Below are 25,528 nucleotides of genomic sequence, written 5' to 3'. Positions count from 1 at the left end.
CTGTCAGGCTTGCGCTTAAGTTTTTATTGATTATTAATAAAGGTGCGTGGGCGTGGCTAAGTAAAATAAGTATGATTACTCTATATATGGCAATTGAAACTTTTATTAGTGAAAATTACAAAATTGCTGGTCAATCGAAAGTTAAAGCTATAATTTATGATTTGGGTGCCAGGCTTTGTTGCACCAGCTTCAGGTGATTCTTAAGCAGACAGTCAGCGCCGCGATAAGCCCATTCGCAAGCGTTTGATCCCTGCTCGTTTTTGTCCAAACAGGCCTCAATCTGGCCGTGCAGCACATCGTCGTGGTTGGCATGGCCACGGCTCAGCTGCGTATGAATGTTCTCCACATTATAGCCAGACTGGTTGTCGAACAGCCCGAACTTGGTGAAGACGCACTTCAGATAGCACTGAGTCTGGGCATCATTGGGATAGACCCATTTCTGGTATTGCTCGACGAGCTCATTTGGTATTTTCAGTTCCTTGACGCATGCCTCACGATAGCTCAGCATATCCTCTTTGTTCTTGATCACATACTCAGATGAGACCTGTGAATGAGTAAATTGTACAATACACTGATCGCTTTAACACGCTTCAAGCCACTCACCAAGCCAATCAGCATGCAGATGGCAACGAGATATTTCATTTTGATTCCTTGCGTATGTTCGGCTCGACGATCAAGCATCGACTGTGAGAAGTCGGGGCCTACACAGCCGATATTTATACCTGTCGTCGTCGACTATCAGCTTCGTCTACCTACTCTTAAAGAGGTCACCATTTCTCATAACAGCATAACAGCGAATTGAATATTCTCTTTTTTGGTTGGATAATAGTTTTATATTTCTTAGCATTTCTGGAAATATTGGTCTCTTAATTTTTAAAGACCTAAAGAGCTGAAGCTAATACATTCTAGTTGGTTCTTCTTCTTGCGTTGCTTTTAGTGCTCTGTTAATTTTCTTTTTTATATGAAATAAAATATTCTCAACCCTTCAAATATTGAAAATATAATTTCTCCACATACATAAGAGAGCAATTGCATTATTTATATATTAGCTGAAATGCACTTACTACATAATTAATAAGTCTAATGTCATTAGAGATTAGTATAGTTAATGGATTTACTACGATTCACCTACTGTTTAAGGATTGCTATTGATTATGAAAATAAACTGAATTAAACAATTCAATAACTTATATATTTCTTTAACAGAATAAACTACACTAATTTCAAATTTGTTTAAGCTTAATATATAATAATAGAAATTCTGAAGTTGTCTTCTAAATATTTAAGTTTAAATTAGGCAATTAGCTCGAGAATGTTATTAAGAAAGGTTCAACGTTTGCTTGGTCACCTATTGAGTTGAGGAGGCCTGCGATTGAAATCTTTTTCATCGGGTCAAAGAATCTTCACGTATTTTCCTGAGGATAATTTTTGTGGATAAGTGGAGTCTCATCAATGCGCACTCATAGTCGTTGCAGTTGCGCGCCTTGGGAATTTTCCACTGGAACGACAGGTAGCTAAAAAATATACTCAATAAGACAATGCGTTTAAGGTTTCTTGTTCTCTTTCTCAATTTATTTCGTTCTCCTCATCCCTATTATTCGTTCATGTTCTTTTGATTACAGGTAACAGCAGGAGAGGCTCTTTTAACTTCGGGGTCAGGTTTAATGGGCTGTGATGTGGGTTTGCTGCAGCAAGTAATGCGATCCAATAGGCTGTTTATGGCTCCGACCACCGATAGACCCAAAAACAAACCAGCTATGCCCCCATACGAAACTATGGAATAATTAAAACAATGAGAAACTAAGAAAAGGCTTGGAAGATCCACATAAAAGACCTCACCCATCAAGTCAAGCATTGTTATGTGCAGAGTGGAGCGATACGAGAAAAGAGTCTCCTCCTGAAAGTAGACGTCAATCTCAAACTGATTATCTCTGCTGTCGGCGGTGCTCAGGCGATCCGTGAATGTAGTTGCATGATACTGAGTGTGGTCACAGGTGGGATAGCACTTGCAATGGGTGGTATTGAAGACACTGTCCTTAGACTCCTCAATTATGTTGCTCATGTAAAAGAGTGAAACTTTGCGAATTCGTTGATTAACTTACATTCTAACACTGCCTGCCAAATAGTTACCTCCGTTCTTTTGCATGCACAGCAAATCCGCAGTTGTACACTGGCGCATGGGTTCCTCATGTGTCTGGTCTATATTGATTGGAAATAGTTTGTGAGTACAGTTACACTTCCTGGATATGTAGGTGATATGGCATCTGACTATGCACTCTGAATAGGACTGCTTCAGCTCGTCCATAAAATAACAATATCGCATATTCACGGGGCGTGCCCTAACAGCCGGCTCGGCCGTAAAGTGACGCGGCTGCAATCCGACTACGATCCGATCATCTGTGGAATACGTCACACTGGAACCCACATACTGGCCTGGCTCTTGTACTATGACCTGAAGAAAGCAGAATTTAGGTTCCATTTTTAAGAGAAATAATTAAAATAAAAAATTGTGTTTGTCTGTTTGGGCTACAGGCGCATAACTTGATATTATTTATTAAAAAAAAAAAAAAAAAAAAAAAAAAAAAAAATTGAGCTTCCATTCCAGTTAATAAATATTGATTATTCTCAATTTTAATTAGGCTTAGTCATAATAAAAAAAAAATTGAACCAAATTGTTTCCATTTAATTATTCGGTTTTCAGTTTTTGAAAACTTTTTTGTATGTATGAAAGCCTCTTAAAAATTGCTATTGGATAGCGTAGACAAATGATGATGATGATACATTAATTTCCCTGATTTCCCTTAATAATACTTCACTCATTCCACTTTTTTGTTTGTTTACGTAATATGCAGTTAGTTCCGATAATGAAATGGAAGTGATATAACATTTTCGGTATCAATTTGCGATATGATAAACAGTGAGTTCTAGACAGATTGTTATTTACATTATTTAAAATTGTATTTTGGGTTACTTACCCCTAAGGCCGTTAGCCTGATTCCGTTTATAAAGCGATTAACCTTGATACTTAGCGCACTTTTGAGACCAGAATCGGCCACAGACCAGGGCCATGTGGGATCGGCATCTTCGACGAGCACCGAGTTGAAGACATAGCAGGAGCCCACCTGCAGCCTTCGGAACAGCAAGCTGCAGCAATCCACTTCTTGGCGGCGCCAAGTGCACTCCAAAAACAAATCCTTGCAGGTGTAGCCAAAGTCGAAGATAGGGTCTGGGTAGAGCAACGATCGGTTATTAAATTCCTCGAATTCACTAGTGTTCAAATGTGTGGAATGGCCCATTGGGGTGCGCCAATGAATACTCTGCATTAGATTATAGAGCAAAATTATTCGCTGCTCTCTGGCATTCATGAGCGTGCTGGGAGTCATGTGGGCGGGGCAAATGGTGATGGCTGGAAAGGCAATCTCCGAGACGTGAACGTCGGTGCGATCGATTGTGGTCTGCACCCAGTACTGGAAGTAGCGTTCCGAGGATAACATACAGACGTAAATGGTCATCCCAAAGGCAACGAACATTAGTACGATACGAGTTAGGCTGAGGATAGCAATTGCCAACTGAAGAGTTAAGGCCGTAATTTAGTTTATTAAGTGCTTACCGCCTGATGCAGAAGCATTTGTCCTTTAGCCTAACTGGTAGCTTGTCATCATCATTGTCATTGGCATTGTCATTGCAATCAGACAACTTAATCACGGGACCCATTTCGATGAACTGATTGGCGGGCGTGGCAGTTAATCAATGAACAGCAGCACCTGTATTAATATCGCAAGATTATGGCTCTGCATCTATCTGTCAAAGGGCTTATCAGCCAATTGAAACATAACAACTCAATTACAAGAATTGTTAGCATTAATGGATGCCCAAACATACTTTCAGCCCAATGTAATTACCAGGCGAAACCTATGCGAGAATCGCCTAAATAAAGCCAGAACACGCTGTCCGTCCGTCAGTAGCAAAATGGTTCAAGTGACGAGCGCTGACATGCCAGCGGATAAGGATAAGGATGGGGACAAGAGCTTCCTGGAGCTGGTGCGCAGCTACTTTCGGTATTATTGTGACCGGTCTACAATACACTGTGTGCGCTATCTGTATGACGTCCAGCTACATAATATGGAGAGGTGCTGCCTCTACCTCTGCCTCTACATTCAGACCCTTATTCATTCATTGACATACTCTCTATGCAGACTCATCTGGGGCGTGCTGCTCGTCACTAGCGTAACGCTGTGCTGTTCCTTCTATATGCTGCTCTCAGAGCGCTATGGTGCACAGAAGCTACAAACGGTTATTGAGGACTCACAGTATCCGGTGTTCCATGTGCAGTTCCCAGCTGTTGGTGTCTGCACCGAAAATCGCGTCAATTGGAGCAAGCTGGAGGCCGCTAAGGCACAGTTTCTGCCCGCCAATGCGAGCGAGGATGTCGTTGAGGCCTTTGTCACGCTGGTCAAATATATGACGATGCTGAGATTCGATAATTTTGAGTTTAGTACTTCCGAAATGGAGGATACAAACTTTGAGATTGTGGATTTCGTTTCGCTCATTTCGTTGGCAAATTTTCTGGTATTGCGCTGTGAGGATATTCTGGTGCCGGACTCCTGTCAGTGGCGGCAGACGTCCTTTAACTGTTGCGACTACTTTCTGCTCGAGAAGACGGAGTATGGCTTGTGCTTGGTGTTTAACTCGGAGCTATCGTACCGCTCACAAATGCTTGTTAAGCGCGAAGGCCCTGCCTTCTATCCAAAACACAATGCCAAGGCGGGTCAGAGCTCCGGTCTGAACTTCAATTTATTGCTTAACGACAGCTTCAAAAGCCCAGACTCGAGAGTCACGGACAATGTTTTTGTGAATAGATTGCACCGTTAATTGAGTTAGCACTTTCCACTTAATTTAGCAATTTGCAGATCATGATCAAACCGCCCACCCAGATGACGAACGTCGTCTACTCCATTAGGCCCAACACAGAGACCCATGTGGCGGTGCGACCTCAGAGGACGCGCACTGACTACAACACACGGAACATACCGCCGAAGCGTCGCAATTGCTATTTCGAGGACGAGGAAATTGACTTTGGCATGAGTCGACTTAACAAGAGTGCCCTGATCTCCAACTGCCGCACCAACTGTCATGAGTCCTATCTGGTCAGGCTGTGCAATTGCTCGCTGCCCATTTTCTTTGCGAGAAATGAAAAAGGTGAGCTTATTGCTGACTTCTCTCTGTAGCTTACTTATGACACTTTCCTGGACTGCAGTCAGGAACTGCACGGCCTCTAGCCTGCGCTGCATTTCGCGTCACAATGGTGAGTCCAATGCCTCGCCTACAGCATCAGTAATGGATAATAATGCCTCTTGCAGATATTTTCAGCTACGACAAACATTTGGAGGAAGACAGTTACTTCACCGCTAGTAAGCCGGGCATGAGCTGTCCCTGTCTGGTCAGCTGCGATTTACTGGAGTACTTTACCTCCACCACCACGCTGCCCCTGTCCCCAATGGAATTGTACTGCTGATTTACATAAATCTATAGTCAAAATTCTCTTAACTCTATTCCTATGCTATATAGGCCCGCGTCGTCAGCCCTAAAGGTTTTCAAGGTGGACGTGCACTATCAGGTGGATATGATGATAACGTATCGCACTAGCCTCGAGTTTACCAGCATTGACTTGATTGGTATTCCTTTCACCTTACACTATATACACATTTATGAAAACTTTCCTAATTCAGCTAATCTTGGTGGCATTTTTGGGCTCTGCCTAGGCGCTTCGATGGTCAGCGGAGTTGAGCTAATCTACTTCTTAACTGTGGGCTTTGCTGTGTACCTATACGATAACAATTACTACGCCATCCTACGTAAGAATCTGCAAAATAAATGGACCATGGGACTGCGTTACTTGCGTAACGAAGTGAGCCACACCCGCCAAGAGGCGCACCCTGCGGATCCAAAGTTGAAGAGTAAACTGCGACATCCGTTTAGTAGCAGAGCCAACGTCTGGTGAATATTATTTATTTAGTAAACAATGTTTAAATGATTTATTGGATTTTTCTCAAAGTTCAAGTGAAGTCATATTTGTCTATATATGTTGAACTCTACAAAAAGATTGTAATTCTAAGTGAATATGAAAAACTTCATTTTAACATTACTTTTTTATTTGAAGATTAGATTAGTCTAAATTAAAGTTTTATATCTAAAAGCAATCTAAGGATGAGGATTAGATTGCATTTAAGTACATCATCTAGAATCAAACTTCTATATAAATATAAATTAATGCACAAGGGATGTACTAACAATTATTATTTATTCAGTTTTTGGCATATTATATATTAATATATTATGTGGAATTGATTAGGGTCGCAACTATAAAAGAGTATACGTAGTTCGTCTTGCGTCTAAAGTCAACACATTTCAGTTTCTTTTGTTTTTGTCATATTACGATGGATCACATTGAGAAAAGTTTGTCATGCAAGTTAGATAATCGAAAAAGCTAATGACGATTATGATGATTATGTTGATGCATTGGCCTTAATATATGTTAACTATAGTTCAACATTATTCAAATTGGAACCGGACGATGAAGGCAAATCCACATCACTGGGCGGCACAAAGGTGCCTTTGGTTTGAACCCCCTCGTGCTTGGCGCTAAGCTTTAACATCTCCGATTTGAGTTTATCAAGAATGGCATAGTTTGGTTGATTAACAGCCGCCTTGCTCTGTAGCACAGTAATCTCCTGTTCCTCGAGCTTCTTCTCCTTAAATGTTTTGATCGAATTGTTGCCATACAAACGCAAAAGCGAGCCCCACGTCTGAATATGTGGGTGTAAAATCTATAAAATATGGAAATTTAATTCATTTTTATATATTTTATACACATATATAGGCTTAAGTTTACCTGCAGTATAGCCTGCGATGCCAATTGCTTGCCCTCGCGTTTGTTCTTGCAGACAACCTTCGCCGTGTGCTTGCCCACGGTCATAGTGAATTCGTTTTTGTTATTTGCCGTGCGATTGATCTCTTGGGTGATCTGAACATCGCTGCCGTAGTTACGCTGCAAGCACGTCAACAAAATGGCATTGGGTGAAGGCTCTGTCGTCTTATTGCAGAACTCGGTCACTCGTGGATCCTCAATACGAATGTCATCGAAGACCTATAAATAGATAGAGAGAGAGAGACAATTCTTAGTTGCATATATTTTCTCTTTTCATTGCAGACTCTTACAGATAGATCACTTTGGGTTTTCTTGGCAGTGCCAGTCTTCGAATCCTTATTGTTGCCTGTGATTTTATCCTTAACATCGGGTATGAGTATCTCCAGTGTTTCGCGCGCTGCCTCCGACTTGGCTTGCTTTTTACTGGTACCATATCCGGTGCCATACTTGAGATTATTAACGGAAACGGTTGCTGAATAAGGCGTAGCTGCGTTCTGCAGCTCTTTGAATTCATAAGTGGGTTGCGTCTTTAGCGCATGCTGTACATACTCATGCAGTATGCACACAAAGCTTTTGCCATTGGGGTTCATGATCCACTCCTTGCGTCCTCGCGTATTTGTACTACCCTCCGAGCCGCTGGCCGCCAAAATGGGGAACTTGATGAGCTTGGTGCCATCGGGTAGCGTTGGTCGTTGTATATTCTTAATATGCTTCCGATTCTTCGTGAACTTGCGCCGTGCATTCCAACTGCGAAAGCGCAGCACGCGTATCTCCTTGAATCGGAAGAGTTTCTGGCAGTATTTGTTCAGCTCCTCCGGTGTCACCGACTCCTTCTGTGTGTTCTCATTAACGGTGACGATTTTAGCAGCCGGTATAAGTGCCTGGAGAGCTCCAGCTCCAGCTCCAGAGGCTGCTTGATCACTTTTAGACTCCACAGCAGTATCGCCTTTTTTCTCCTTGTCATCCACTTCCATAGCCTCCGGGGTGGCTACGTTGCCATGCGCCACTGGACAAACGCCAGCGGGCGATTCGTGACTGTTACTGGTCTCTGCAGAAGGCTGTGCCGTATTGTCTGCGCTAGCTGCCCGTTTCGCCTCCGCTTCCTCCTCCAGTGCACGTTGATAGTTCAAACACGGTATGGCTCCCAGCGGCACGGCATGCTTGCGTGCACTGCCCGTGCCCAGAAAATATGGTCGCGAGGCTGAGCAGACACGCGTCTTGCGATGTAGAAACAGGGGCATGCCGCTATTATGTGTCACCTGTACCCAGCCCTCGGGCAGTACCTCAAAGTGATTATGGCGCTTCTCTAAAAAAGTATGAACAAAATTAAATGGGATTAGCTTAATCTATATATTTATTTTTATGATCTATCCACTTACCTTCCAGCACAGTCTTGAAGCGCTGCTCGTACTTTGGACGCTTGGACTCACGCAGATCGTCGGGCAGCTTTTCATCCAAAAGATTCTCAATTTCCTCATCGTTGAAATCCGAGGAATCATAGTCGTCACCCTCAGCGTCATCATCATCGCCGCGCTGCTTATCATCTGCGGAATGTAAATACTTATTACTTATTTTTAATTTTGATCAATTTAAGAGTGTAAAATAAAACCTGATCCAAACGTTAGTCTTTCGTGATGTTCCAGACGCAAAATGGGTATCATGCGCATCTTTTCAAGCTACGAGTTTAGACTAGTTTCACATTGAGCTGCAGTTGCCAGCGAGTTCGGAATGTTTTAAGCAACTGCGCTCGCTCGATAAAGCGAATCTTGCTGGCAACTACAGTGAATTCATGCTTGAGCGGACAGTTTTGAATTAGAGTGCTTAGGGTGAAGCCTCTTTTCGTTATGATAGATTTACACTGTACACGTGCTTTATCAGCCTCCATGGCATATTATTTACACAATGATAAGCACCGGTAAGATCAACAGATAAGACATGTAGAAGCTGCTTCTTTCAATTTTATGACTAAACACCATGTGCCCTGGATAGTCGGCAAATATGCCTGTTCCTCTACATGCAGTAAATCTCTTCGTTTCTTCTTATCGCTCACCTGAATCATCATCATCACTGGCTGTGCCCACCTCGTCCAGCACCTGAAACTGCCTAAGCTGTTGATCAATTGGCTCCGAGAGCAGCTCAGCATCACGGGTCTGACGCATCTCCTCAATGGCGCTGAGCGAGAAGCCCGCCACCTTCAGTGCCTGCTCCTCCTCGTCCAGGCGTGGACGCTTACATGCGGACTGTGGCCCCATTAGGCCGGTCTCTTCGGCTTGCTTCAATTTAGTGTCTGCCATTTGAAATATTGTGTGCTTAAAATCTATGCTATTTAATTCAGAGTTTATATCATATATTTGATGGTTTCGTTTCTTATAGCTGTGTTTGAGCTCTTCTGGCCAATAACCAATATTGAGAACATCCAACGATTTCGAATTGATTTTTCATTGGAGGTGCCACATTGGTTAAGCTAGAAAACTCAATCGTTCGCTTTGTCGTCGAGGGTTCACCTCCTCTCAGCTCGGATTTCAAACGCACTTCACATCATAATTAGAGCATGCATCAGCATAACACGTTTTCATTATTCTTTTCATTATTATTTTTTTTTTTTTTTTCAGTAATTGTATTTGTTGTTGCAAGTTTTGGTAGCCGGCTTCGATCTAGAAGCTGCTTTCGCAATGGATTCTGTGCTGAACAAAAACCAAGGCAAAAGTTGCTTAGCCTGACTCACTGTGTTTATTTTAATAATTATAGATATTTATATAAGCGTAATAGTTGTATAAAATTAAGTTACAAAGGTATTAAATGCACCAACGACGACCACGCTCAGACATTTTGCCGAAGAGGACAGCTGATCGGTAGCAGCGCTGCCACTATGCTCAAATTTCCCAGTAAATTTCCACTCGTTTATCAGAAAGGCGCTTTACGTTCAAAAGTAATGCGTGTAATTGTCGTATTAGCCGCGCTCTGGCATTGCCAATTAGCAGCTGCTTATAATGTTTACCAGTGCTGCCAAGCAATTAAAATTCCCTATAATACCAATTGGAATGTAAGCAAGTAAATCTGTGTGTGTGTTTCTTTTAATCGGCCAGTAACAAAGTATAAAATATATAATCATATGTTTTACAACATATACCGTGTTAGTCAGAATCTATTATTAATTCCAAATCACACTGCGAATTGTTTCTTTGTTATTTTGCTCCAATTTCGCTTTCCCAATTATGAATCGCTATCGTATATCGCTAAGGCGCCAACACTTTCAAAACGCAGTTCTTCGTGATTGCTAAGGAAAAATTGAAAATTGAATCAAAATAATAAGTAATAAATTAGGAAAGATTACTTACCGAAACAAGTTTAATTATGGAATCAGATGATTTGATGAGTTCATTCTGCAAAATCAATTATTAATCACTATCTAAAAATCGGTGTCATTTACATTACCTCCCTCATGCCCTCCGTTACGCTAGTTTCATATAGTGCCACGTAGAAAGGCAACTGACGACAACTAATTGATTGCCTAATTTCCTCCTTTAAATACTGAACAACGAACAATATAAACTCGTCGCCGACTTGATTGCACTGAATAATATACATAGTGGAAAGGAACTTAAGCTGAATAACCAAATGCTTAAAATCCGTCCATCGTAAATGATGGCCAGACGAAATGCTAAGCACACGCAAATTGGGCAACTGAAGTATAACAGAGTTAAGAAAATGATAACAGGGTCTGTAGACGTTCAATAGTTCAAGGGCCCGCATTTTGGCAATATACCCCCGATGCTCCAGCGGAATTTCCGTTCCAAGACGCAAGTGGTGCAAAGCATGTGGACGCAACTGGGCGAATCTCTGGAGCAGCTTACAATTGGGGTCAACATAATAATTAATATCCAAGCTTCTTATACATGGCAACAGAACGAGAAACTCATAATTGGGATGGGACTCACAGTCGATCACGAAATTCTCTAACTTCTGCATATGCTTACAGATCTGAATGATAATGCAAGTCACCCTATAATCTATGGATAATATCAATGATCTTAGATTTTTCAAATAGCAGCACACATTGATCATTTGCTGGGCCTTGCAAATCAGTGGCTCTCTCTCCCCCTCTTTCACATCCGAGACTGCCAACATGCGCATCTTATGGCCATTCAGCTTAAAGAAATTTTCAACTTGCGGCGTAGTCCAAGAATGCATGGGTTCATTCCACGAAAAGCAACGGAATCGCTTACTAAAGGCACAGTCGTAGATGTGCCCAAAGCGAGGACAGGTATTTGCCAGGTTGCACTGATTTATCAAATCCAAATGCCCGAATATCCTGATCAGGCAGTCGTCGGGCATGTCCAAAATCTGCATGGAGTCCATTTTGAACTTTCTTTTTTTTTTATTACTGTACTTAAAATCTACACGAATATATACGTATCAAAATATAAATGTTTTCTCTTTGAAAACTATGTATATTATGAAAAATTCAACAGATTCAGAGTTTACGAATTTACATACGTGACATTATTTACTTAGTTAATAACTTCATGGTTAAAACAACGTGTTTGTTAACCAAAAATATGTGAAAAAGACATGTGAATAATAAATTTCGCTTAAATATTGTACTAAAACTAAGTCTAGTTAAACTTAGTCAATGTTTAACTGAGCTTACACACTACATTCACTTAGACAGAGATTTTACTGTAAGACACTTTCGATATCAATGTCCACAGCATTAGCCAAGTCTGTGAAATTTTGTGCATTCTGTTCGTGTCCTTTGGAGCGATAATGAGCAGTTAAATGTGGCCGCCGCAGGAAGGATACTTTGCATATCTCGCACCTGTAAGAAAAATACGTTTAGATGAATCGGATAATGGTATACTTGATAATATTTGAAATTCTTTGGCTGCAAAACATGACGGTAGCCCAAAAGAATTAGGGCGCCATCAGTCGGGAGAAGGACTAAAGTCTTCAACAGCAAATCAGCATCTGACTCATCTGACATTGCCTTGTAGCGTTAACTTACGGAAAACTGCGTACGCCGGAATGGCTAAGCATATGCCGCTTGAGTTTGTTACTAACAGCGAATTCCTTTTCGCATTTTGTGCACTTGTATGGGCGATAATTTGTATGACGACTGTGAGAAGTATTAAAAAAATAAAATAAATAAGCATAGAGGGGGGAGCACATTAATTATACTTACTTCCGCTCATGCTGAATCCTTCCGCTGTGATCGGCAAATGTCTGGCCACAGTACTGGCATGGGTAGGGCTTCTCGCACAGATGCGCCAGCTCGTGGCGCCGCAGCAAGTGTGGGGTATAGAACTTCAAGGGGCATTGCTTGCAGCTGAAGTTCTTTATGCCAGTGTGCCGCAGCAGATGCACCTTGAAATTGCTGGGGCAGGTGAAATGGCGGCCGCACAGCTCGCAGATGCAATCTCTCTTACGCCGTTCACGTTTGAGCGCGACAATCTCTTCCTCCGACAATTTACTCCAGTTGATGCGAGGAGTATTCCTTGTATTCGTTGCAAAGTTTACAGTTGCATAGAGCTTAGATTGAGGTTTGCCAGGTTTGCGTGCTAAGCTGGGTGCTGGAGCGGGAGCATCTACAGTTGATTCTTTATCAATCTCGTTCTGTTGCACAGACTCTTCCGGTTGACCATCATCATTTAATTCACTTTGCTGTTGTAAGTCATTATTTTCGCCAGAGGTGTCATTTTCTGTGGGTTCTTCCTGCGTCGTCTCCTGTTCAATGTCTTCGGCATCTTCCTCAAGCTCCAGATTTTCCACTTCTTCCGAGTCGATTTTGTTAAACGCTTCCTCTATGTTATTGCAACTGCTCAAGAGCACCTTTTGAGTTTTTATAATGCGCTCTCGAAACACGATCGCTTCTCGTAATGCCACTTCGCAGGGTCCACAGATATGTGTCGGAAATTCCATATTTTCGGTTAACTATTAAAAATATTAAAAACATATGAACTTATTCACTTGATATTGAATCGAATTAGATGCTTACAAAAATTCCAGTTAATGCTGCAATCTGATGTAGCATAATGTTATCGGGCTGTTGGAATAAATTCTTTGCGTTCACACAGTAAATAATCTTGCCACAGGTACGACAACGTGCCGACATTTTTCAAATCATTTTCCAAATCAAACGAGTTGTTTACTTATTTTCTTACCATCATTCGGGTCTTTCGCGGCAATCAGCTGTTTTGTGATCATCATATGGCAACGCTGCAACTATTGTGAATGCCAATACATTTAAGAAGAGCCGATTAAAGCTCAGCTGTTTGAATTGCTTTGCAGTTGCTATTGCTTATCTTTAATTATTCACATTATTTAGATTGGATGCTGGCATTTAAATAATTTAAGCTAAATTTAAAATGCGCTTAAATGAGCATACAAAACTAAGTGGCCAACGCGTCGTGCTGGTGCCCTACGAAGCCCGACATGTGCCCAAGTATCACGAGTGGATGAGCAGTCCCACACTACGGAGCCTCACGGCATCCGATGAGCTGACGCTGGAAGAGGAGTACGAAATGCAACGCAGTTGGCGTGAGGACACTGACAAGCTTACATTCATTGTGCTATGCGCGGAGACATATGAGAAGACCAATGATGAGATTGCCGCCATGGTGGGCGATACAAATCTATTTGTACGACATGATGACGATGAGCCGCAGAAATATGTTGCCGAGGCTGAGATAATGATAGCTTCGGCTGCAGCACGTGGCAAAGGATATGGTCGTGAAGCGATGCTGCTAATGTTCAAATATGCCCAACAACACCTGCCACTACGAAAATTCGAAGCCAAGATAGACATTGACAATGCTGTTTCGCTGCGTCTATTCGAAAGCTTTCAGTTTAAGGAGGTGCGTCGCGTGGAGGTCTTCCACGAAGTGACGCTCGAGAGGCTTATAACGGACGATTGGCTGTCCTGGCTGAATACACAGGTGCAACTGAGAGCTGAGGAATATGTTAATGCTTGACACTATTTATAATTAAGTTTATGCTGTTTATTACATTTATATTACAACTACTTTTTTATGCTTTACTCGCCGTCAAGATGTTGCACACTATCTATGCTCGGGCTGTAGTCGTTGCGTAAGTAATGCTGTGTCTGTCTGTGTGTGGGTGGGTGGCAGGAAAGGCATTGCATGACACTTGCCCAAAGTCAGTTATCGAATGTGTGTATAATATATATATATGTGTATGTATGTGGGTCTGTATGATACATAAAACTAGTTGGCTTAATGTTTGACAGCGATTTTGTTTTGTTTCAATTTTTTATAAAAATTATTATTAAATAATTAAAGGCAAACAGAATTCAAGAATCGTAATCGCAAATCAAAACTAAATATTTCATACCCATTGTTTTCTTTGTTTTGCTCTTCGCTTAACTTGAACTTAACGATAGCTGCTCAAACTTTATGCTTAAAACTAACATTTAGACGTGGTGTGCTGCTTGCTATGAATAATAAATATGCTTGTGTGTGTTTATGGGTGTTGATTGTTGGTTGTTTGTTTGTTTCTGTGTTGTTGTGTGTGGTCGGTTCATTAGGCAGCGGCTCCATCGATGGGCATAGCATGCAGCACCTCATCAAGCAGCTGCAGCGCACGATGCAAATGCACTTCGATCCAGCAGGGTGTCTCTTTAATGGATTGACGCGGGTAATCAGGTCCCCAGCCTTTCACAAAGCTCAGCCGCAATATACACAAACGACGCAGATCATCCACACCGATGCCAGCGGCAGCAGTAATACCTGCAATATACAAATATATATAAGTATGCTAAGAGTTAACTAGGAGGTGATGCAAGCACTCACTTCTACCGCCGCCGCCCATTTGTTGATTGGAAACGCCTGCCACGGCGGCCGCTTGTGCTGCCGCAGCAGCCTGTGCATTGGTAGCCAGCGAGTGCATCTGCTGATGGCATTGCCGCAAGTCGAACACCTATTAACAGTTAAATAAGTTACAAATTAAAGTTTCATTTGATTAGTATTGGGATATACTTTGATGCAGGCAGCTGGATAGATCTTGTGCACGGCATCGCCCGGCGTGCGACCCGCCTCGCGATCCAAGTAATAGCTTTGTACGAAGACAGAATTATCGCTGAGACAGCGCAGCCAGACATCACCCTCTCCGCGCAGATCCAATTGCACTCCCTTGCCTATGTGTAGCCTGTAAATGGATTGTGCATATGAGTAACCAATTTGAAATAATACAAAAACCAACTATTCACCTGGCTCGCTCCGACTGCTCAGTGCGGTGGACATTGCTGAGAGCGCCGAGACAGAAACGATTGCCTCCAGAGGGATCTACGTAGCCGTCGATGATTACATTCGGCTTGGCTGAGGGCACTTTGAAAGTCTCGCCGACCTGTGTGTCCAGCTCAAAGTAGGCAATCGAGCACCAGTACTCTGGCGCCGGCTGGCGTGATAGCAATCGTGGCTGTTGCTGTTGTTGCTGCTGCTGTTGCTGGGGCGGCGCCTGTTGCGGTGAAGCCAGATCGCCAGGCAACGCCGTACTCCCTAAAAATAAATAAATAAATGTTTAGTAAAGGGAAGTGAGTTTCAGAGATTCCCCTTCACACTCACAGTAACTGGCGGGTAAGGAGCGCGGATCAGGCGGCTGCATGGACTGTGTGTAGGTGAGCGTATTGGGTCCCGTCCAGGTGCCTGCTGCTCCACCGGCACCAGCACCACCACTGGCCTGGGCAGCACCGCCAGCATTTGGCTGATTGCCTGCTGTAGCCTGTTGTTGTGCAGACGGAGGCTGGGATGAGCCGTAGCTATTGGCGCCAGCTCCCTGACCACTCGGCTGCGGCACATAGCCATTCTGTTGTTGCTGGGTGTGCACAGTAGTTGGTCCAGAGCCGCTGTTGCCGCTGCTGCTAAATTTTCCGACATCATTGCCCACGCTCTGCATTTGTGCGCCCGCGGGCGGCGCCCCATAGTACTGACCGGCGCTGCCAGCAGCTCCTCCGGTTGAATTGCTGGCCACATTTGGTCCATTGGGTCCGCCTCCCGGCGGCGGTTGCTGTTGCTGCATGGCCATCGTGCCTGGATCTGTGGGTGAGCTGGCCTGGGCATGATGCACGCCATTACCTTGTGCGTTCTGTACCTGTGTGGGCGGGGGTGGGGGCGCCATAACGGGACCGGAGCCAGGATTCATAGCGCTCATACCCGGCATGCCATGAGGTACGGCTGCAATGCAAACAAATTCCAATTAATTGACAATCAATGCTGAAGCTTATGCAGCTAATTCTGCAGAAAAAATGAACTCAAATTAACAAAAACAACGAAAAATTCTTACAAAGTGCGTGCGTCGCTGGCTGGGATTGGGTCTGTGGCTGCTGCTGTGGCGCCGCCTGCTGCTGCTGTTGCTGCTGCGGCGGTGGCGGATGCCGCAACATCCACGAGCTGCGCACTGGCCCGCCGCTGTCCGTTGGCTCAATTTTTGGTATTGCGCGACCGGCAGCAAACATTGCACTCATTTGATTAGCATCGGTGACTACGAAATTAACGGAAAACGGAAATGAAAATGAAAACAAAATTTAGCAAAATTAAATCGCAAACTAGAAGCAAGCAAAATAAACCAACAATATCTACTTGGCTAAAGCTTAAGATCAAGATGTAATATGAGAGTCTATTATAGTGTCTGGTCGTACCGTATTCACCGGGTCCGGGACCCTGTGGTGGATAGCCATAGCCACCCGGGCCGACCATCTGCGTGGGATGGTGCTGAATTGTGCCAATGTCGTTGCCATCAATGTCCATGCTGCCAACGAGAGAGCCGGCTGAGTATTCATCTTTGACCAATCGACTGGGTCCCGACTGCAGGCTCAAGCCAGACAGATCGATGCCCGGCGATACGACGCGCTCGTAGTGGTAGGGATTCACACAGACTGAATCGCACTTGAGATCGAACGCAAACGCGCAGTACTTCACATGCTTCAGCTCGTTCTTGTGCAGATCTGGCCAGCGCCAGATGCGTGCATAGATCACATGCGGGAAGCCCTTGCGGCCGGCCACCTGTCGTCCAGCAAGGGTAAGGAAAGCGTAGAATGGAAGAAAGAAAATTAAATGAAAATCAAATCGAATGAAATAGTAAACACGTAGACGCGTCGCATATCGCAACCGGAAATGCCACAACGTAAACAAACAAAACACATAAAATACATTGGAAAAAAGTGTCTGACTTCAAAATACCCTGTAGTATAAAAAAAAAGATAGATGGTTAAGATATCTTTTCGGAAATGCGCTATAAAAGAGACCTAATTTTATATGGCTATTAGGTAAACCTGATAATTATCAATCAGTCATAAATTAACACTTGACATATGACTAACTGACTTCGAAATTTTTAGCTGTCTAGCTTTTATAACTAATATATTAATCTACCTTCGGCATATGACTGCTATTATCTATATCTCACTACACTTTTAATATCATATATTCCCTGATTAACAACAAACTAACAACTTCCTTAATTCTCCAATCGCCACATCTGCAATATACCTCTTTTACACATAATAAGTGGGTGCAGGGTATAACAACATATAGACCCCACACATTGCCGGGCGATAAGAGGCGTTACTGAAACTAAAGTTGAAGCTGAAGCTGACGTCGACGTTGACGCTGTCGTTGACGCTCACCTGCAGTCGGCCGTCGAGCGTGCGCTGTATGGTGACGCATTTGCTTGGATGGGCGCCGTTCGTGGTAATTGCTGTTATCAGCGAATCCAATTCGTCTCGCTTCTCCTTCAGCTTCTTAACGAGCGACTCGATGGCGCGCTTAGCAAAGCCCTCGCTCTCCCCACCCTGCCGATGGCACATTAGCGAATGGACAATGCTCAGGCAGGCATCCGCCGAAGTGGGCGCATTCGACGGCGGCGGCGGCGGCATTTGCACCATATCCCGAACAATTACTGGAGAAATGAGTGGACGAGAGAGAGAGAGGGAGAGATCATTTAGTATTATAGAGAGCCATATACATAATTATAGGCTTGTACTCACTGTCCTGTTGCGCTATGGCGCCATACATATGTGCTGGCGGACCAGCGGCCGGTCCGGCCATGCCAAAGTCCTGGGCAATGCCCAGGCCACCGCGTGCATGTGCATCCACTTCGGCGTTGTTTGTCTCGCCGCCGTCACAAAATCCGTATCCAGCTGATGGCCACAAAGCGAAGCTGTTCGCCACTAGCGTTGCGCACTCACAAAAAAATATCACAAAATAAAATAAAGCGCAGCGCCCAACCGAAACAAAGAGAAGCACGCGAATGTGCGCACAAAACAAACGACAAGTCAGCGAACGGCAGTCTCTCTTCTCTTTCCCCCTTTTTACTGCTTACAAGCAGTTAGTGTTATTGTTGTTATTGCTGTTACCGTCGTTGTTGCTGTTGTTGTAACTTTACAACTTGTGCCAAAGAGAGCGCCTTTGGGGGTGTTACGCACACATCGAAAATGATTGCACACACACACACTCGCACACACCTAGAGGCGCGCGCTGTTAAACTTGAACTCCCACAAAGCTACCGTAATTATGGCAACAGCAAGGCTTTTCTTGCAGCTAGTTCTTCTTCTTCACTCCCATTCGTTCTGCTCTCCTCTGCTCTTGCCACTTCTTCTATGGCTGAACGTCCGGCAGCAGTAGCAGCAGCAACAGACGCAGACATATACACTCACAATCACTTGGCGTGCGGTGTTTCTTAATTTGTAATTTGCTTTCTATTGCCTTGCACTGTTTATAATATATATTAATTGCAGCGTTTTTAATACTCGACTGCTAAACTGCACTAAATAATTTTCCGCACATCTATAGCCAGTTTTCCACCCAATTTGCTTTTCTGTTCTTATGCTCTTTTCAGAGATGGGTGCTATTTATATTTGTAGCGGGTACCCGTTACAAGTAGCGAGTGGAAAAATTGAGACATCGCAACAAAAGTAAACCACTGACCAGAGAACACATAGACTAGACATGTAGTACAAAGTTTTTCAACACCGAAAAATCTGACTCATAGGGCCTATCAATTTCGTATTTGCTCGGCTCTTCACTTTTTAGGTTCGGGCTACGAAAATATGCGAAGGTACAATCATTCCGCTTCATGCGCTCGACCGAGATGGTCAAATGTTGAATAAAAGATGCCTCTATGCTCAATTTTTGTTCTTGCTCTCTCGCTCTCTCTGCTCTCTGCTCTCTCAATATGTATATGTATGTATGCATGTGAGCACAAGCAGCAGCTCACGAAAATTGAAATTTCTTCGCGTTAGACTGCCGTTTCTTCCCTTACGTGAAGTGTATTCCGAACTCTTCAAGCCGTTTGCCATGCGTTTTCGTTATTATTTGTGGGAAGGGTATGAAAGCGTTGGTGCGCATAATGAAAATGTTTTCGCGATTAGCATGCATACACACTCTCGCTTGCTACATGTACTATGAGCATTTGTATGCCTGTGTGCGAAGCTCTTGCCGCCTGTAGCAATTTTACAGCCCAGCATTTGCATTTGGTCGATCTTGTGAAGTCCTCACATACATATGTATGTATGTATGTATATACATTTGACTGTGTGTACGCATGGGATGTGCTGTTCACAATTATGGGATATCACTTGTAGAAGCATTTGTATGCCTATGTGCCTTTACATGTGCGTGTGTGTATATCTTTGTTTGTATGCTTGGGAGATGAACATTGGCGTGTGCCTACCTCAACTTTTAATGGTGTGAACGATTTTGGGTTTTAATTGAAGATGCGCGCTTATATTTAAATAGCGGACTAACTAAAGTGACAGGTGCACTTCCCATTACTTTTGATACGTTTTTTTTACTTGCGTGCACCTGTATATGTATGTACATATATGAAGAGGCGCGCTTGTATTTAAGTACCTTTTATTTTCTATTAACAATTCATAAAAACAATTGTTTTAAATAGGAATCTGGGTAATATTATATCACTAATTTAATAAATATAAAAATAGAAAACATTAAATTTAATATAAAGAAATCAATAAAAACAAGGATAATTTAATAAAATTAACAAGATAATTCAATAAATTTATAATTCAATAAATTTTCGATCCCCTGCACCCGTTCATATATGTACATACATATACAGGTGCACGCAAGTAAAAAAAACGTATCAAAAGTAATGGGAAGTGCACCTGTCACTTTAGTTAGTCCGCTATTTAAATATAAGCGCGCATCTTCAATTAAAACCCAAAATCGTTCACACCATTAAAAGTTGAGGTAGGCACACGCCAATGTTCATCTCCCAAGCATACAAACAAAGATATACACACACGCACATGTAAAGGCACATAGGCATACAAATGCTTCTACAAGTGATATCCCATAATTGTGAACAGCACATCCCATGCGTACACACAGTCAAATGTATATACATACATACATACATATGTATGTGAGGACTTCACAAGATCGACCAAATGCAAATGCTGGGCTGTAAAATTGCTACAGGCGGCAAGAGCTTCGCACACAGGCATACAAATGCTCATAGTACATGTAGCAAGCGAGAGTGTGTATGCATGCTAATCGCGAAAACATTTTCATTATGCGCACCAACGCTTTCATACCCTTCCCACAAATAATAACGAAAACGCATGGCAAACGGCTTGAAGAGTTCGGAATACACTTCACGTAAGGGAAGAAACGGCAGTCTAACGCGAAGAAATTTCAATTTTCGTGAGCTGCTGCTTGTGCTCACATGCATACATACATATACATATTGAGAGAGCAGAGAGCAGAGAGAGCGAGAGAGCAAGAACAAAAATTGAGCATAGAGGCATCTTTTATTCAACATTTGACCATCTCGGTCGAGCGCATGAAGCGGAATGATTGTACCTTCGCATATTTTCGTAGCCCGAACCTAAAAAGTGAAGAGCCGAGCAAATACGAAATTGATAGGCCCTATGAGTCAGATTTTTCGGTGTTGAAAAACTTTGTACTACATGTCTAGTCTATGTGTTCTCTGGTCAGTGAGTAAACATAACAAAAAATACATATGAATGCTAAATTAATATATTTTTAAATTTAAATTTATTTAAATGAATATTTATATGTTGAAAAAATGAGCGTATTTCTTTTAATCCTAAAATATCATAATCAAAACCTATTAGCGATAGGGCACGCAGCCATCTCAAGTGTACAGCAGGGACTAATGCACATCCCTAACACTTGTTAGCTAGCGCAGCCCTGGTTTCACAATCTGCCATTTGCTATTTGAGTGAAACAGACAATAATTTGTTTTGTTGATAAAAAAAAAATGAGCACGCCTGCAAAAAGCACTGGCACCGGTCTGGAGGATGTTAATATACCAGGCCAAGCGTTTCTACGTGAAGCGCTCACCTCATGCACGGATCCACTGAAAGCCATCGAGAGCTTTCAACTCGAAAATGGAGTTTTGCTGCCTTCTCTGCGTCCGATGTTGCCTTTATTGGATTTGCATGGTGTGCGACGTCTGGACTTCCATACTTCGCTTATGGAGGAGTTGCGTGACAAACTAATCGCGCACATTAACGAGCTGGGTCAGAAGGATCCACGCGAGCGCGAAAAGAAACTAAAGGATTTGCTGGTCAAGAGTTTTCCCGTGGTGCGTGTTAAACATTTGCGTCCTGTTGTGATGGCCATACTTCGAAATACCCAGCACATTGATGACAAGTACTTGCGCGTTCTGATGCGCGATCGCGAGCTCTATGCGGATACAGACACAGAAGTCAAGCGGCAAATATGGCGCGATAACCAATCCCTATTTGGTGACGAGGTGTCTCCACTACTATCGCAATATATTCGCGAAAAGGAGCACATCCTCTTTGATCACACCAATCTGAATAACTTGTTCTTCCAGCCCACACCGAAGGTGCGCCGCCAGGGCGAGGTAGTCCAGAAGCTGGCCAACATGATTGGCAATAGCGTGAAGCTTTATGATATGGTGCTCCAGTTTCTGCGGACTCTTTTCTTGCGCACACGCAATGTACATTATTGCACGCTTCGGGCAGAGCTGTTGATGGCACTGCATGATCTGGAGGTGCAAGAGATCATCTCGATCGATCCGTGCCACAAGTTTACGTGGTGCCTGGACGCTTGCATTCGGGAGAAGAATGTGGATATTAAACGCTCGAGGGAACTTCAGGGATTTCTGGATAACATCAAACGCGGACAGGAGCAGGTGCTTGGTGATCTCTCCATGACACTGTGTGATCCGTATGCCATTAATTTTCTGGCTACCTCGGCCATCAAGATTCTGAATCACTTGATCAACAACGAGGGCATGCCGCGAGACAATCAAATTTTGATATTATTGCTGCGCATGTTGGCATTAGGATTGAGTGCCTGGTTCATGATCGACACCCAGGACTTTAAGGAGCCGAAGCTCGACAGCCAGGTTGTGACCAAGTTTCTACCTGCTCTAATGTCGCTCATGGTGGACGATCAGTGCCGAAGCCTACACGCCAAACTTCCTCCCGATGAGCGTGAATCCGCATTGACAACCATTGAACACTCTGGCCCGGCGCCGGACGCCGTAGAGGCCTATATCCAGGAGAGCTCGGTGGCCAGCATTTTGGCTATGTACTATACGCTGCACACGGCTCGCGTCAAGGATCGCGTCGGTCTGCTGCGAGTTCTAGCCATATTGTCGGCCTGCAAGGACTATCGTGCCTACGAGGATCCCTTCCTCCACTCGCTGATTGCTCTGCTCATACCCATGAGCGAGGAGTTCGCCACCGAAGACTTTTGCACCACCCTCTTCGATGAGTTCATTTTCGCGGGTCTAACGCGCGAGAACGTCACCTCCAGGCACATGATGAAGCTGCTCTGGTACATATATAATAAGTTGCCCGCTGGTCGCCTGGCGACACTGATGAAGGCCATGCAGCCAACGTCGGCACACAATGAGCACATCCACAAACTCTACGAGACGCTGCAGGAGCGTATTGGCACGGCCGTGGCTCCAGAGACAGCCACGCCTACCGTACTTGATCAGCCGCCCCCTGACTACGATTCACCTTTGAAGAGCGTGCCCACACCAGGACCTCATTATAGCACACAATAAACTACGTAGATATATAATTATTATATATATATAGGCATAGTTATAAAGCTCCAAGCTAGTCTTGTCTATATACATGCATATATATGTATATATATGCTAACTGCTAACTAACTAACTGCTACTTATTAGCCTTAAACCAGTTTCATATTTGTTTACTTTATAGAGTAATTCCATTAGTTTTTTACAGTTTATTCTTTGTTTATAGAGAGCTAATCTAAACTTAATATGCGTGTGTATTATACATATTCAATTTTTTTTCGGATATAGGATATATCGTCATATTTTTAGATCAATCTTATCAGATCTATTGATTACTATTTAGTTAACTTTTATATTATCATTAAAAATTATACCAATATGTATATTTTTCAATAAGACAACTTGCTATTATATATCATATAAGTATCTTCATTTAGTTTTGTATTTCTTCTTTGAAAAAAAAAAAAAAAAACGTTCATTGTCGAGCTTCTTAAGTCCAAACTAAAGACTAAATATCCCTAAGATTGACTAAAAATATTTTATAGCTTCTAAAGAATAGAATACAATAGATAAACCATTCAATTTTTTCTTTAAATGAATATTTTGTTTACATTTATGGTTTAGAGTATCATATATTATATGTAGGTGTTATAGAAAACATGAAAATTATATTTCTTGGTATTCCAAACCAAATGACTTAAAATTAGTAAACTTAGAATCTCATATAACTCATCGACCAATAGTTGAACGAAGATTGAATGTCATAGAATATCTTCTATTTTTATTGTTTCTAATCAAATAATAGAAAATCAAAATAGCTAAAAAATTATATATTTTAGAAACCTGTTTATTAATTATTATAATATACATACAATATAAATGGAAGATCAATTATTAATTATTATAATATACAATATTAAATGGAAGATCAATTCATTTTAAAATATATATACATATATCTTTAACTAAAAATTCATATAAATATTTAAAAAATACTCCCATCTTTAAATACTTTAAGGGTCAAACTTTATCTGCCACACACAAATCATTTTTGATATCATCGATTAAATCGGCATCCTCCAGACCCACCGAGAGGCGTATCAATGCGTCCTAAATGGGCAGATTTTTCGATCTTCTGCAGGCACCGAGGCATGGGTCATGATGGAGGGCGAAAAGCGCTCGATTGCGGTAAGTCGCCCTTGATGTTGAATAAGAAGGCGCCGCTGTAGCCATACGTCGGAGCCAGGGTCAATTGATGCTGAGGGTGCGAAGGCAGATCAGGGCAGAGCTTTCTCCACAAAATCATGTGTCTTCAGAAAATTGGCCACTTTGATGTTGCTCCATGCGCAGCGATAAGGGGTTCACCTGATAAAAATCAAAGGTCGAGGGCACAATTCTCATTGAATTTTGTAAATTTTCGGTGATAGAGCTTATTGCAATTCGCCCATGACGACGTCTGTATGGCCATTCATGTATTTGGTCAGTGAATAACAGACGAGATTGGCGTCCAGCTCGAGCCACCGTTGGAAATTGGAGGTGAGAAAGGTGTAATCCATGGCAACAATAACACCTTTGCCCGATTCCCGGCTGATCTACACCAGAGACCATAGTCATCATCGCATGATGAGCATAACCAGCACAGCGGTCGTGGCGCCCAGGCCAAAGGAAAAGACCAAAGCATAGTTGGCATTATCGAGCGCTACCAGAAACTGCTGCCGGCTCTGGATCCTGGCCTACGTTTATGGCTTTATTGGTGAAGCCTTTTGGTTGTTCTTCGCAAAGTGCATCGTTCGATTATCAAAATTCAATGAGAATTGTGCCCTCGACCTTTGATTTTTATCAGGTGAACCCCTTATCGCTGCGCATGGAGCAACATCAAAGTGGCCAATTTTCTGAAGACACATGATTTTGTGGAGAAAGCTCTGCCCTGATCTGCCTTCGCACCCTCAGCATCAATTGACCCTGGCTCCGACGTATGGCTACAGCGGCGCCTTCTTATTCAACATCAAGGGCGACTTACCGCAATCGAGCGCTTTTCGCCCTCCATCATGACCCATGCCTCGGTGCCTGCAGAAGATCGAAAAATCTGCCCATTTAGGACGCATTGATACGCCTCTCGGTGGGTCTGGAGGATGCCGATTTAATCGATGATATCAAAAATGATTTGTGTGTGGCAGATAAAGTTTGACCCTTAAAGTATTTAAAGATGGGAGTATTTTTTAAATATTTATATGAATTTTTAGTTAAAGATATATGTATATATATTTTAAAATGAATTGATCTTCCATTTAATATTGTATATTATAATAATTAATAATTGATCTTCCATTTATATTGTATGTATATTATAATAATTAATAAACAGGTTTCTAAAATATATAATTTTTTAGCTATTTTGATTTTCTATTATTTGATTAGAAACAATAAAAATAGAAGATATTCTATGACATTCAATCTTCGTTCAACTATTGGTCGATGAGTTATATGAGATTCTAAGTTTACTAATTTATTTATAGTTTAAAAATACTATAAACAATAATAACAAAGGCTTTTAGCATTAGGATTTTTAAAAAA

The 25,528-nt window shown here is 42.5% G+C and overlaps 9 protein-coding genes and 1 pseudogene across 13 annotated transcripts; 3 read left to right on the top strand and 7 right to left on the bottom strand.

The window, feature by feature from the left end:
• Nucleotides 1–75: 75 nt before the first annotated feature.
• Nucleotides 76–738, bottom strand: Obp99a (Odorant-binding protein 99a). Its single transcript, XM_018002746.2, has 2 exons — nt 604–738; nt 76–544 (listed from the first exon to the last, which is right to left on the bottom strand). The coding sequence occupies exons 1-2, from the start codon at nt 679–681 to the stop codon at nt 155–157; spliced, it is 468 nt and encodes a 155-aa protein (XP_017858235.1). The 5' UTR covers nt 682–738; the 3' UTR covers nt 76–154.
• An 856-nt stretch (nt 739–1,594) lies between these two features.
• Nucleotides 1,595–3,723, bottom strand: ppk30 (pickpocket 30). The gene is made up of 5 exons (XM_089461977.1): nt 3,611–3,723; nt 2,976–3,549; nt 2,131–2,485; nt 1,840–2,076; nt 1,595–1,773 (listed from the first exon to the last, which is right to left on the bottom strand). The coding sequence occupies exons 1-5, from the start codon at nt 3,712–3,714 to the stop codon at nt 1,595–1,597; spliced, it is 1,449 nt and encodes a 482-aa protein (XP_089318103.1). The 5' UTR covers nt 3,715–3,723.
• A 102-nt stretch (nt 3,724–3,825) lies between these two features.
• Nucleotides 3,826–6,266, top strand: ppk20 (pickpocket 20). The gene is made up of 6 exons (XM_089465360.1): nt 3,826–4,851; nt 4,911–5,199; nt 5,258–5,305; nt 5,361–5,505; nt 5,569–5,675; nt 5,730–6,266. The coding sequence occupies exons 1-6, from the start codon at nt 3,865–3,867 to the stop codon at nt 5,999–6,001; spliced, it is 1,848 nt and encodes a 615-aa protein (XP_089321486.1). The 5' UTR covers nt 3,826–3,864; the 3' UTR covers nt 6,002–6,266.
• Nucleotides 6,267–6,284: 18 nt separating this feature from the next.
• Nucleotides 6,285–9,846, bottom strand: pasha (microprocessor complex subunit partner of drosha). 4 transcript variants are annotated; one of them, XM_089474714.1, is made up of 6 exons: nt 9,654–9,846; nt 8,979–9,250; nt 8,308–8,472; nt 7,219–8,234; nt 6,893–7,147; nt 6,285–6,827 (listed from the first exon to the last, which is right to left on the bottom strand). In XM_089474714.1, exons 2-6 carry the CDS (start codon nt 9,220–9,222, stop codon nt 6,540–6,542), a joined length of 1,968 nt encoding a protein of 655 aa, XP_089330840.1. In that variant the 5' UTR covers nt 9,223–9,250; nt 9,654–9,846; the 3' UTR covers nt 6,285–6,539. The 4 variants fall into 4 exon arrangements, with proteins under 4 accessions (XP_089330840.1, XP_017857942.1, XP_089332600.1 ...); XM_018002453.2 differs by having other exon boundaries at nt 8,979–9,215; XM_089476474.1 differs by having other exon boundaries at nt 9,717–9,845.
• A 138-nt stretch (nt 9,847–9,984) lies between these two features.
• On the bottom strand, nt 9,985–11,287 carry LOC108610492 (uncharacterized). The gene is made up of 3 exons (XM_018002631.2): nt 10,364–11,287; nt 10,267–10,311; nt 9,985–10,205 (listed from the first exon to the last, which is right to left on the bottom strand). The coding sequence occupies exons 1-3, from the start codon at nt 11,285–11,287 to the stop codon at nt 10,182–10,184; spliced, it is 993 nt and encodes a 330-aa protein (XP_017858120.1). The 3' UTR covers nt 9,985–10,181.
• A 129-nt stretch (nt 11,288–11,416) lies between these two features.
• Nucleotides 11,417–13,176, bottom strand: LOC108610461 (transcription factor Ouib). Its single transcript, XM_018002582.2, has 4 exons — nt 12,924–13,176; nt 12,111–12,859; nt 11,934–12,044; nt 11,417–11,747 (listed from the first exon to the last, which is right to left on the bottom strand). Exons 1-4 carry the CDS (start codon nt 13,038–13,040, stop codon nt 11,606–11,608), a joined length of 1,119 nt encoding a protein of 372 aa, XP_017858071.1. The 5' UTR covers nt 13,041–13,176; the 3' UTR covers nt 11,417–11,605.
• Nucleotides 13,177–13,238: 62 nt separating this feature from the next.
• Mnat9 (microtubule-associated Nat9) lies at nt 13,239–13,949 on the top strand. The gene has a single exon (XM_018002725.2). It carries the CDS (start codon nt 13,294–13,296, stop codon nt 13,897–13,899), a length of 606 nt encoding a protein of 201 aa, XP_017858214.1. The 5' UTR covers nt 13,239–13,293; the 3' UTR covers nt 13,900–13,949.
• A 211-nt stretch (nt 13,950–14,160) lies between these two features.
• On the bottom strand, nt 14,161–18,062 carry Med (Smad/Smad4 homolog Medea). Of its 2 annotated transcripts, XM_018002385.2 has the most exons (9): nt 17,928–18,062; nt 17,568–17,839; nt 16,581–16,944; nt 16,226–16,423; nt 15,508–16,116; nt 15,153–15,441; nt 14,923–15,091; nt 14,737–14,863; nt 14,161–14,673 (listed from the first exon to the last, which is right to left on the bottom strand). In XM_018002385.2, exons 1-9 carry the CDS (start codon nt 17,986–17,988, stop codon nt 14,468–14,470), a joined length of 2,295 nt encoding a protein of 764 aa, XP_017857874.1. In that variant the 5' UTR covers nt 17,989–18,062; the 3' UTR covers nt 14,161–14,467. The 2 variants fall into 2 exon arrangements, with proteins under 2 accessions (XP_017857874.1, XP_017857883.1); XM_018002394.2 differs by lacking the exon at nt 16,226–16,423.
• Nucleotides 18,063–20,944: 2,882 nt separating this feature from the next.
• On the top strand, nt 20,945–23,902 carry LOC108610383 (negative elongation factor B). The gene has a single exon (XM_018002466.2). The coding sequence runs from the start codon at nt 21,188–21,190 to the stop codon at nt 22,973–22,975; it is 1,788 nt and encodes a 595-aa protein (XP_017857955.1). The 5' UTR covers nt 20,945–21,187; the 3' UTR covers nt 22,976–23,902.
• Nucleotides 23,903–23,955: 53 nt separating this feature from the next.
• Nucleotides 23,956–25,001, bottom strand: LOC149270237 (cystathionine gamma-lyase pseudogene; annotated as a pseudogene).
• Nucleotides 25,002–25,528: the final 527 nt, after the last annotated feature.

Source organism: Drosophila arizonae, chromosome 2 (assembly GCF_054131065.1).
Source record: "Drosophila arizonae isolate 15081-1271.41 chromosome 2, UAZ_ARI_1.0, whole genome shotgun sequence".
Lineage (NCBI taxonomy): Eukaryota > Metazoa > Arthropoda > Insecta > Diptera > Drosophilidae > Drosophila > Drosophila arizonae.
Note: the sequence above shows the minus strand (reverse complement) of the source record. Positions and strands in the feature narration are given on the sequence as shown.